At 42.0% G+C, this 12,331-nt stretch overlaps 1 protein-coding gene across 6 annotated transcripts in view; it reads right to left on the bottom strand.

Annotated features, from left to right (window-relative positions):
- RECQL5 (RecQ like helicase 5) overlaps window positions 1-12,331 on the bottom strand; it is a 47,855-nt gene that overhangs the window by 22,852 nt on the left and 12,672 nt on the right. For all 6 annotated transcript variants that reach the window (XM_066381225.1, XM_066381221.1, XM_066381226.1 and 3 more), the window contains one exon: window positions 2,380-2,459. In XM_066381225.1, coding sequence (XP_066237322.1) covers window positions 2,380-2,459 — 80 coding nt within the window. The remainder of the gene's footprint in view (window positions 1-2,379; window positions 2,460-12,331) is intronic.

Raw genomic sequence — 12,331 nt, forward strand, 5'->3', positions numbered from 1 at the left:
TTTTAACAGTCTGGAATTATATATTTTATGTGATCACCTGATAAGTGCCTGTCTTCCTCATTGGACCAAGCACCATAAAAGCAGGGGATGGGCCCCTTTGTGCTTACCACTGGCAGAGTCAGTGTCAACCAATATTTGTTGGCTAAGTGAATAAATGAATGGATAAATGAGCAAACAAATGGATAAGCAGACGGATGCTGGGCCATTAGCTCCCCCAGTGGAGAGCCCAGGAGATGACAGATCCCAAGTTTAGGCCAAGACTGTTCTTCCTCAGACAGGTTGTTGAGACCTGTAGGCCAGAGGTTGCTTCAAACCTAATTACTGTTCCTTTTGACACTAAAAGGTAAGAGTCCTGTCATGAATAATCGAATGCTCCCCATGGCCACAGCTCAGAGGAAGTAGCTGCTCGCAGAGGAGCAGGAGAACCGGCTAGTACCCTACTCTGGCCTCATTCATTTGCCCCCAGTATCTTCTCTGTTGATCCCAGAGACACCCAGCTATCCTTACAGGGTTCCAAGCCCCGTGCGTCCCAGACCCTACAACACTGCCTTTGTAGAAATGTACCTGCCTCTGACAAAGCCACACTAGCCTATCCCTCACTACCACGTGCCCTGCCTCTGTAAACAGCTCTTCAACCTCAATGTCAAATCCAGACTATTCCTAGAAAAGGGGCAAATACTGGTAGGGGAAGAGGCTTTTCTTCATGCTATACACCACTTATGCATTAAATAAACATTGCCTTTAACGCAAAGAGCAGCTTCAAATACAGCCACACCAGCAGTGTTCACTCATCTCAGGGCCCAGAAGTCTCAGAATCTGAGACTCTCACGTGTAGTGAGAGATGAGGCTGCACACAGAGCAGCAGGAGGCCCGTTGATGTCCAGGACACCCAACACTAAGAGGCTCCAGCTCCTTGGAATAAGGCAGGAGAAACAGGGACTGAGGCCCCTAGGAAGGCCTAGCCTCTTGAGATATGGCAGAGCTAACTCCATTGGAGAGCCCCAGAGAGCCTCAGACTCATTCCAGATGAGAATTTAGGCAGGGCTATTTTCAGCAGAGGGACAATTAACAAGGAAATTAGCAAGGACATTTGGCCCTTTCATTATGAGCACTTGGCTCAAGGAGCCAAAGAAGGACTAATTTAGCACCTGCATGGTGCTAGTGCCTAAAAAGGGCTCTGGTCACAATGGCTGTGGGCAAGGGTGGTCCTGGGACTGCAGCCAACCACCCCTGCTTGGCAGAGAAGAGTGTCCCCAAAACTGGATCTTGTCACAGAGGTCAAATGAGAGATGACAACTTAGAGAAGGAAAGAGCTTCAGGCCAGGAGCCACCTACTCATTGGTAAACAAGAGGGGGTGGGAGGGCTGGGAATCAAAACATTGCTCAAATAAGAGGCTCTCTGGTTTCCAGAGGAGACCTCCAAAGATTACCTTACACCGGTAATCAGCTTCATGCTTTAAGAATATAATCGTGCAAAATCCCCAGGACAGCACATGTATGAAAATAAGCACTGAAAATTGGCAGATCTGGGATTAGTGCCATCTGTCTACTATGAACTCTGTAACTGTGACCTCGCTGGACCTCAGTCTGTTCATCTCTTAAGTCTGAAGCAATCACTTCTGCTGCATCTACCTCACAGGGTTGTCCAATGAGATCGGCCCAATGAGAGCAGAGGAATCCAAGAACTTTTTAGACCAAAGGGCTACACCAATGCAAAATGTTCCCAGCTTGTCCAGACCCTTCTAGATGTCCCTCACATAGTGCACACACAGCTGCTCATGCTCAGAACCCAAGTGCCACATCTGCCTGTCACTGTGGCTTCAGGCTCCTTAATGGCCCCCACCCAGCAGATGCAGATAAAATAGACAAGTGAGTTCCAAGCCGGCAGGTTGGCATTATGTTAGAAAAGCTGACTTCTCTCCAAGCACCTGACACATCCCCGCAAAGAGATAAGTTGGGTCACATGCCTCTGTTTGGGTCCAGAATAAGAGTGACTATGACCCAAGTGAAGCCAGTGGTGCAGCTCAGTGGCATGTGATGACCACAATGCCAATGGCTCAGAACTGGTCACATGACTCAGGATCGTGTCACTCATGGAGCCATCCATTTTAGAAGGGGGTGAAGTAGGGTGGGTGGATGATCACCCAAAATACTTAATGAGTCCTCACACTGTCAGAGTTTCTGGGGCCTTCCACAAAAGAGTGAAAGGGTACAGACCTCCAGGCTGCCTAACAGGAAACACTCCATGCAGTGGCCATGAGCAGACAGGGGTCCCCTGGTGGCCTGAGCGTTGCCCCACATTAGCTGGTTAACTAGTGGCTACTGGAAAAGGAAAAGATCTAACACTCTGATCTGAAAACACAAGAATAAGTCACTCACCCCAATTCTTCACAGAAGGTCACCAAGGCATCAAAGGCAAAGACAGCAGCTTTATCAGACGTTTTGTTCCCTCTCTTTTCCTGGAAACAAGAAACGGACCATTCATATGGTGACTACCAGAGGGAGGGGGCTGGGAGAGGAAGAAGAGGGTAAAGGGGGGATTGACGGTGATGGAAACAGTCTTGACTTGGGTGGTGAACACAATACAATATACAGATAATATATTATAGAATTGTACATCTGAAACCTATATTATTTTATTAATGTCACCCCAATAAATTCAATTTTTAAAAAAGACCATTTAGCAAAGATCTTACATAGTTGAACTACCTTGTAGCCTAAAAAAAATGAGAAAAGTATCAAATGACAGTAAGAAAGCCACTTACAAAACAGCGTCCCTAAACCTAACCATGTGTCAGAGTCACCTGGGTAACTTTAAAAGAATGACCTGAGGCCCACTCCCAGACTACTGAAGCAAACTTTCTGGAACCGGAGTGTTTAGTTATTTTTTAAAAGCTGCTCATGTGATTTTTGTGCAGAAGGCCCACGAACTGGCATCTGGAAACCACTGTATATAATGTGATCGAATTTAATAGTAAATACAGGAATGATGGTGTCTACTTAGGTACACTGGAACACATACACATCTGTGTGCAGAGAGCTACACTGTATATTAAATGCTAACAGCCTGACCGGGCGGTGGCACAGCAGATAGAGCATTGGACTGGGATGCCGAGGACCCAGGTTCGAGACCCCGAGGTCGCCAGCTTGAGTGCGGGCTCATCTGGTTTGAGCAAAAGCTCACCAGCTTGGACCCAAGGTCGCTGGCTCTAGCAAGGGGTTACTCGGTCTGCTGAAGGCCCACGGTCAAGGTACATACATATGAGAAAGCAATCAATGAACAACTAAGGTGTCGCAATGGGGAATGAAAAACTAATGATTGATGCTTCTCATCTCTCTCCATTCCTGTCTGTCTATCCCTGTCTATCCCTCTCTCTGACTCTGTCTCTGTTAAAAAAAAAAAAAAAAAAAAGCTAACAGGGATCACTTCTGAGTGTTGGGATTATGTGCTGCCTTTTTGAACGATGTGTCTATTTCTCAAACATTCTTTTAAAAACTGTTAAATTTGGCCTGACCTGTGGTGGCGCAGTGGATAAAGCATCAACCTGGAACGCTGAGGTCGCTGGTTCAAAACCCTGGGCTTGCCTGGTCAAGGCACATATGGGAGTTGATGCTTCCTGCTCCTCCCTTCTCTCTCTCTCTCTCTCTCTTTCTCTCTCCTCTTTAAAATGAATAAATAAAGTCTTTAAAAAAAAAACAAATTTTTTTAAATACAGAGAAGTAAAGAAGACACAAAGACACTGATATCTGAGACATAACTGACTTTCTGCTTCTGGAAGATGAATCACCCTCCCCTCCCAAACGCACACAGATACACATCCCTCCTCTACCCCACGTTCCCAATGTGTTCATACCACAGTTTCTTGTTAAGTCGTAATTTTCGAGACTTATTGTGATTACGTCAATATTATTCAAAGCTAAACCATGAGATTACATTTTTACATTTCCCACGATCACATATCCTTTCTTCTACAACTTTGTTTTTTCTGAAATTAACAGCTGTACCTTGTTTTTTCATTTATTTAGACTTCAGTGTATTACTAATTCACCCCCACATCATAAAATACTTGTTTCTGACATCATAAAATACTCATTTCAATAGGAGCCAAAGATGACAGGTCCCATTTTTATCTTTGGAAACTTTTTCCTGAAACCTTCTGTCCTGCTGGTTCGAACTAGACTGCTGTTCTCCAGGCCTGGTGCACAGGGACTACCCTTCCATATGCCCCTGGCCAGGCCTCCATCTTCTTCTCTCTGTTTACTGCCTCTATGGTGAACATCCTTTAGTAGCTTCTCCACATGAGGAAGTTTTTTAAAACCTTGTTTCTGAAAATGTCTTTATCCTACCTTCATGCTTAATTGTTTGGCTGGGTAGAAAATTCTAGATTAGAAGTGGTTTATTTAGAATTTGAAGGCACTTAGTTCATTGTTGTCTCTATTACAATGGAGAAAACTGATGCTCTTCTGACTCTCAGTCATTCACATATCATCTCTCTGGAAGCCTTCTGGGTCCTCTCTTTATCTCAATGATGAGTCCAGTCTGAGTCTTGGTCATTTATTGTTAGTGAGTTTTAAATAAATACCTTATACACAGCCCTGGCGGGATAACTCAGTTGGTTAGAGCTTCATCCCAAAGCACAGAGGTTGCCAATTTGATTCTCGGTCAGGGCACATATAGGAACAGATCTGTGTTCCTGCCTCTCTTTCTTTTTTCTCTCTCTCTCCTTCCCTCTCTCCCTTCCTCTCTAAAATGAATCAATTAAAAAAAAAACAACCTTATGCTCAATTACAAAAATATTTTGTCTAATTTGAATGTCATATAAAGAGACAAGTTAACCATACTCCCTTAGTTCATGGCAAACCACCATTCTTGATCCACGCAAGGCCCCTTCATTCCCAATCCCTACTTGCATTCACCTTCTTTCCACATTCATTCATTCAATAAACATTTACTATGCACTTACTGTGTTCCCAGCACTGATCTAGGCATTATAGACACATAGGAAACAAATGTCCCCTTTCATGGAACTGACATTTCAACAGAGCAGAGAGAGAATAGCTAATCTATGATGTCCAGCAGTAATAAATATGGTTTTTTAAAAACAAGACTTTCTGGGCCATCAGCTATGCCCATTTACCCCACAGTGAGTACACTCCTTACTGCTAGATAGCTTGTTTCCCATTTTCTGTCCTCGTGAAGGCCCTTGTCCTACCACACAGGCCCTTGAGCACATGAGCTTACTATGTACTGGCACTTTTATTTCATGGGGCTGGGTCCTAGAAATAGGATACCTGGGTCAAAGGATATTTTAAAGTTTGATACTGCTAGATTACCCCCCCCCCCCCCCCCCCGCTAGAAGACTGTAACACTCCCTTTTCCTCTTGGCAAAGTATAGGCATTCTCTCCTATATATGCCCACTAGCAATAGGTGCTGAGGCTCTCTATCACGTGTGTCAAATCATTTTACTTTAATTTGCATTTATCTGATCACTGTTGAACGTGAACATCTTTGAATGTCCTCTGTTTTCTGCCAGTGGGTGAAAGTTCTCTATTCTCAACTTCAACCTCTTGTTTGCCTTCTGTATGAAATATTTTTCCAGTTCTTCTGTTTATGGTATCTTTTGCCATGTAAATTTTTTCATAGGTTCAGGATTTATAGAAAATTAAGACTTTTTTTATATATTCAAATGTCTCTTTTTAAAAAAGACAGCTTTCCAGATTTCCAATTTTCATGATAGAAGTGTCTCCACCAGCCCTAAATTATACACTGCACTATTTTTTTGTTTTTTGCTAAATATTGTTTATTTTTTTAGATTTTATTTATTCACCTTGGAGGGAGGAGGAGAGAGAGAAGGGGAGACGAGCAGGAAGCATCAACTCCTATATGTGCCTTGACCATGCAAGTCCAGGGTTTTGAACCAGCGACCTCAGTGCTCCAGGTCAATGCTTTATCCACTGCACCACCACAGGTCGGGCCTAAATATTGTTTATTTTTTACATGCTGGTCTTAATCTGCTTTTTTCTTTTTTTGATTAATTTTAATGGGGTGACATTGCTAAATCAGGGTACATATGTTCAGAGAAAACAGCTCTAGGTTATTTTGACATTTGCTTATGCTGCATTCCCATCACCCAAAGTCCAATTGTCTTCCGTCACCTTCTAACTGGTTTTCTTTGTGTCCCTCCCCTCCCCCAAACCCCTCCCTCTCCTCCCCCCCACCCTGTAACCCCCACACTCTTGCCCATGTCTCTGAGTCTCATTTTTATGTCCCACCTATGTATGGAATCATACAGTTCTTTGTTTTTTCTGATTTACTTATTTCACTCCGTATAATGTTATCAAGGTCCATCCATGTTGTTGTAAATGATCCGATGTCATCATTTCTTATGGCTGAGTAGTATTCCATAGTATATACGTACCAAAGCTTTTTAATCCACTCGTCCTCTGACGGACACTTGGGCTGTTTCCAGATCTTCTCTATTGTGAACAATGTTGCCATAAACACGGGGGTGCATTTCTTCTTTTCAAACAATGCTATGGTGTTCTTGGAGTATATTCCTAACAGTGGGATAGCTGGGTCAAAAGGCAGTTTGATTTTTATTTTTTGAGGAATCTCCATACTGTTTTCCACAGTGGCTGCACCAGTCTGCATTCCCACCAGCAGTGCAGGAGGGTTCCCTTTTCTCCACATCTTCACCAGCACTTATTCTGTGTTGTTTTGTTGATGAGCGCCATTCTGACTGGTGTGAGGTGATATCTCATTGTGGTTTTAATTTGCATTTCTCTAATGATTAGTGATGTTGAGCATTTTTTCATATGCCTATTGGCCACCTGTATGTCCTCTTTGGAGAAGTGTCTATTCATTTCTTTTGCACATTTTTGGATTGGATTGTTTGTCTTCCTGGTATTAAGTTTTACAAGTTCATTATAAATTTTGGTTATTTACCCCTTATCAGACGCATTGTCAAATATATTCTCCCATTGTGTAGTTTGTCTTTTTATTCTGTTCTTATTGTCTTTAGCTGTGCAGAAGCTTTTTAGTTTGATATAGTCCCATTTGTTTATCCTGTCTTTTATTTCACTTGCCTATGGAGACAAATCGGCAAATATATTGCTTGCAAGAAATGTCAGAGAGCTTACTGCCTATGTTTTCTTCTAAGATGCTTATGGTTTCACGGCTTACATTTAAGTCTTTTATCCATTTTGAGTTGATTTTTGTGAATGGTGTAAGTTGGTGGTCTAGTTTCATTTTCTTGCAGGTAGCTGTCCAATTTTCCCAACACCATTTGTTGAAGAGGCTGTCTTTACTCCAATGTATGCTCTTACCTCCTTTGTCAAATATCAGATGTCCATAAAGGTGTGGGTTTATTTCTGGGTTCTCAGTTCTGTTCCATTGACCTATATGCCTGTTCTTATGCCAGTAACAGGCTGTTTGAGCACAATGGCCTTATAGTATAACTTGATATCCGGAAGTGTGATACCTCCCACTTTATTCTTCCTTTTCAAGATTGCTGAGGCTATTCATGTTCTCTTTGGGTTCCATATACATTTTTGGAATATGTGTTCTATATCTTTGAAGTAAGTCATTGGTATTTTAATCGGTATTGCATTGAATTTATAAATTGCTTTGGGTAATATAGACATTTTAATGATGTTTATTCTTCCTAACCATGAACACGGTATATGCTTCAGTATCTTCCCTGATTTGTTTTATAATTTTCCGAGTATAAGTCTTTAATGTCCTTGGTTAAATTTATTCCTAGGTACTTTATTTTTTTGGTTGCAATGGTAAAGGGGGTTGATTCCTTAATTTCTCTTTCTGACAGTTCATTGTAAGTGTATAAAAATGCCTCTGGTTTCTGAGGTGATATCCTGCCACCTTGCTGAATTCATTTATCAGGTCTAGGAGTTTTTAGACTGAGACTTTAGGGCTTTCCATATACAGTATCATATCATCTGCAAATAATGATAGTTTTACTTCTTCTTTTCCAATTTGGATGCCTTTTATTTCTTTTTCTTGTCTGACTGCTGTGGCTAGGACTTCCAGAACTATGTTGAATAAGAGTGGTGAAAGGGGCCCTGGCCGGTTGGCTCAGTGGTAGAGCGTCGGCCTGGCGTGCGGAAGTCCCGGGTTCGATTCCTGGCCAGGGCACAAAGGAGAAGCGCCCATCTGCTTCTCCACCCCTCCCCCTCTCCTTCCTCTGTCTCTCTCTTCCCCTCCCGCAGCCGAGGCTCCATTGGAGCAAAAGATGGCCCGGGTGCTGGGGATGGCTCCTTGGCCTCTGCCCCAGGCGCTAGAGTGGCTCTGGTCGCGACAGAGTGATGCCCCGGATGGGCAGAGCATCGCCCTCTGGTGGGCGTGCCGGGTGGATCCCGGTCGGGCGCATGTGAGAGTCTGTCTGACTGCCTCCCCATTTCCAGCTTCAGAAAAATACAAAAAAAAAAAAAAAAAAAAAGAGTGGTGAAAGGGGGCACCCCTGCCTTGTTCCTGATCTTAAGGGGACTGCTTTTCATTTTTGCCCATTAAGTATGATGTTGGCTGTGGGTTTGTCATAGATGGCCTTTATCATGTTCAGGTATGTTCCCTGTATTCCCACTTTGCTGAGAGTTTTGATCATGAATGGGTGCTGGATTTTATCAAATGCTTTTTCTGCATCTATTGAAATTATCATGTGGTTTTTCTCCTTCCTTTTGTTTATGTGATGAATCACATTGATTGATTTGCAAATATTGTACCAGCCTTGCCTCCCAAGAATAAATCCCACTTGATCCTGGTATATGATTTTTTTCATATATTGCTGGATCTGGTTTGCTAATATTTTGCTGAGGATTTTCGCATCTAAATTCATCAGGGATATTGGCCTATAATTTTCTTTCTTTGTGTTGTCTTTGCCTGGTTTTGGAATTAGAATTATGCCCACCTCATAAAAGGAGCTTGGAAGTCTTCCTTCCTCTTGAATTTTTTGAAACAGCTTGAGAAGGATAGGAGTTAGTTCTTCTTTGAATACTTGGTAGAATTCACTTGTGAAGCCATCAGGCCCAGGACTTTTCTTTTTTGGGAGTTTTTTGATAACTGTTTCAATCTCATTTGTTGTAATTGGTCTGTTTAGGTTTTCTGATTCTTCCAGATTAATTTTTGGAAGATTATATGTTTCACTTTTTTTTTCTTTTTTTCTTTATTCATTTTTAGAGAGGAGAGAGAGAGGGAGAGACAGAGAGAGACAGAGAGAGAGAAGGGGGGAGGAGCTGGAAGCATCAACTCTCATATGTGCCTTGACCAGGCAAGCCCAGGGTTTCGAACCGGCGACCTCAGCATTTCCAGGTCGACACGTTATCCACTGTGCCACCACAGGTCAGGCGGAAGATTATATGTTTCAAGGAATTTGTCCATTTCATCTAGGTTGTCTAGTTTTTTGGCGTACAGTTCTTCATAGTATTTTCTTACAATATTTTGTATTTCTGTTGTGTCAGTTGTTATTTCTCCACTCTCGTTTCTAATTTTATTTGAGTCCTCTCTCTTTTTTTCTTGGTGAGTCTGGTTAAAGGTTCATCGATCTTGTTTACCTTTTCAAAGAACCAGCTCCTGGTTTCTTTGATCCTCTGTATTGTTTCTTTAGCCTCCAGGTCATTTATTTCTGCTCTGATATTTATTATTTCCTTCCTTCTACTAGCTCTGGCATTTACTTACTGTTCTTTTTCTAGTTCTTTTAGATGTAGGGTCAAGTTGTTTATTTGAGCTTTTTCTAGCTTCTTGAGGTATGCCTGTAATGCTATGAACTTCCCTCTCAAGACTGCTTTTACTGTGTCCCATAAATTTTGAGTTGATGTATGCTCATTATTGTTCGTTTCTAGGAATTTTTTAATTTCTTCTTTGATCTCATTGTTTACCCATTCGTTATTTAATAATGTGCTATTTAGTTTCCAAGTGTTTGAGTATTTTTCAATTTTTCTGTTGTGGTTGATTTCTAGTTTCATGCTATTGTGATCAGAGAAAGTGCTCGATATGATTTCAATCTTCTTAAATTTGTTGAGACCGTTTTTGTGCCCTAACATGTGGTCTATTCTAGAGAATGTACCATAAGCACTAGAAAAGAATGCATATTCTGCTGCTTTAGGGCGAAAGGTTCTGAAGATATTTATTAAATCGACTTGTTCCAGTATGTCCTTTAAGTCTGCTGTTCCTTTGTTAATTTTCTTTCTTGAGGATCTATCTAGTGATGTTAGTGGGGTATTGAAATCCCTTATTATTATAATATTGCTGTTGATCTTGCCCTTTAAATCCATCAAAGTCTGCTTTATATATTTAGGTGCTCCTATATTAGGTGCATAGATATTTATATATCTTCCTGTTGGATTGCTCCCTTTATCATTATGTAGTGACCTTCTTTATCTCTTACTATATATAGTCTTTGTTTTGAAGTCCATTTTGTCTGATATAAGTATTGCTACCCCAGCTTTTTTTTCATTTCCATTTGCATGAAATATTTTTTTCCATCCTTTTATCTTCAGTCTATGTGCATCTTTTGTTTTAAGGTGTGTCTCTTGTAGACAAAATATGTATGGGTCCTGTTTTCTTATCCATGCAGCTACCCAATGTCTTTTAATCGGATCATTTAATCCATTTACATTTAAGGTTATTATTGATATGTAATTGTTTATTGCCATTTTATTCTTTAAAATTATATTCCTCTTTTGCTATATTCTTTTTCTCCTTTGATCTGTTTACAATAGGCCCCTTAGCATTTCTTGCAACCTTGGTTTGGTTGTAGTGAATTCCTTGAGTTTTTTTTTTGTCTGGAAAGCTTTTTATTTCTCCTTCAACTTTAAATGATAGTCTTGCTGAATAAAGTGATCTTGGTTGTAGGCTCTTATTCTGCATTACTTTGAATATTTCTTGCCATTCCCTTCTGGCGTCAAGTGTTTCTGTTGAGAAGTCGGAAGTCATCCTTATGGGGGCTCCTTTGTAGGTGATAGTCTTTTTTTCTCTAGCAGGTTTTTTTGTTTGTTTGTTTTTGTTTTTGTATTTTTCTGAAGCTGGAAACGGGGAGGCAGTCAGACAGACTCCCGCATGCGCCTGACCGGGATCCACCCGGTACGCCCACCAGGGGGCGATGCTCTGCCCATCTGGGGCGTCGCTCTGACGCAACCAGAGCCACTCTAGCACCTGGGGCAGAGGCCAAGGAGCCGTCCCCAGCGCCCGGGCCATCTTTGCTCCAATGGAGCCTCGGCTGCGGGAGGGGAAGAAAGAGACAGAGAAGAAGGAGAGGGGGAGGGGTGGAGAAGCAGATAGGCGCTTCTCCTGTGTGCCCTGGCCGGGAATCGAACCCGGGACTTCAGCACGCCAGGCCGACACTCTACCACTGAGCCAACCGGCCAGGGCCTCTCCAGCAGCTTTTAATATTTTCTCTTTATCACTTAGCTTTGGTATTTTAATTAGGACGTGTCTTGGTGTTGATTTCTTTGGGTTTCTCTTTAATGGAGTTCTCTGTGCTTCCTGAACATTTGACATGTTTTCCTGTCTTAATTGAGGGAAGTTTTCAGCTATGATATGCTTGAACAAAGTCTCTATCTCTTGTTCTTTCTTTTCTTCAGGAACCTCTATGATACGGATGTTATTTCTCTTCATGTTGTCACAGAGCTTAGTTTCCTCAGACTTTTTGAGTCTCTTTTCTTTTTTCTGCTCTGCTTCCGTGCCTTTATTTATCATGTCCTCTAACTAGCTGATTTGATTCTCAGCTTCATCCATCTTGCTTTTAATTCCTTCCATTGTGTTCTTCATTTCTGATATTGTATTTGTCATTTCTGACTGATTCTTTTTTATTATTTCAATGTCCTTTTTTATATTTGCTATCTCTTTATTTAGGTGTACGTAATGACCATCTATTGTTGTTTTAATATCTTTGAGCATCCTAACAATAGTTATTTTAAACTCTGCATCTGGTAATTTGGTTATATCTGATTCATTCAGGTCCTTTTCTGGGGATTTCTCTTGATTCATTTGTGTTGGATTTCCCTGCCTTCTCATCTTCTCTGTGTAAAAGAAGGTCTTGGCCATTGCAGTCCACTGGGTGTGGCCTCTGTTCCCTAGGTATGGTCTGTCTGCAGGCCCACCACCCCCTCTGCTGTTGCTGCCTAGGGCGTTTGGGTATGGGCGTTGCCGGTGCCTGCCCACTGGGGCTGTTGCTGTGGTTTCCATCTCTCCTTCACAGGAGTGGCTGTGATCATGTGCTTGAGTGTACAAGTTTTGGTGGCCTTGGCCTTCGCCCGGCCCCGTGGGTGGCATTATGCTCGGCCATGAGGGCAGTGGCGAGTACCTTTGCTCAGCTGCAG

The sequence above is a fragment of the Saccopteryx leptura genome, chromosome 4 (assembly GCF_036850995.1).
Source record: "Saccopteryx leptura isolate mSacLep1 chromosome 4, mSacLep1_pri_phased_curated, whole genome shotgun sequence".
NCBI classification, from domain to species: Eukaryota; Metazoa; Chordata; class Mammalia; order Chiroptera; family Emballonuridae; genus Saccopteryx; species Saccopteryx leptura.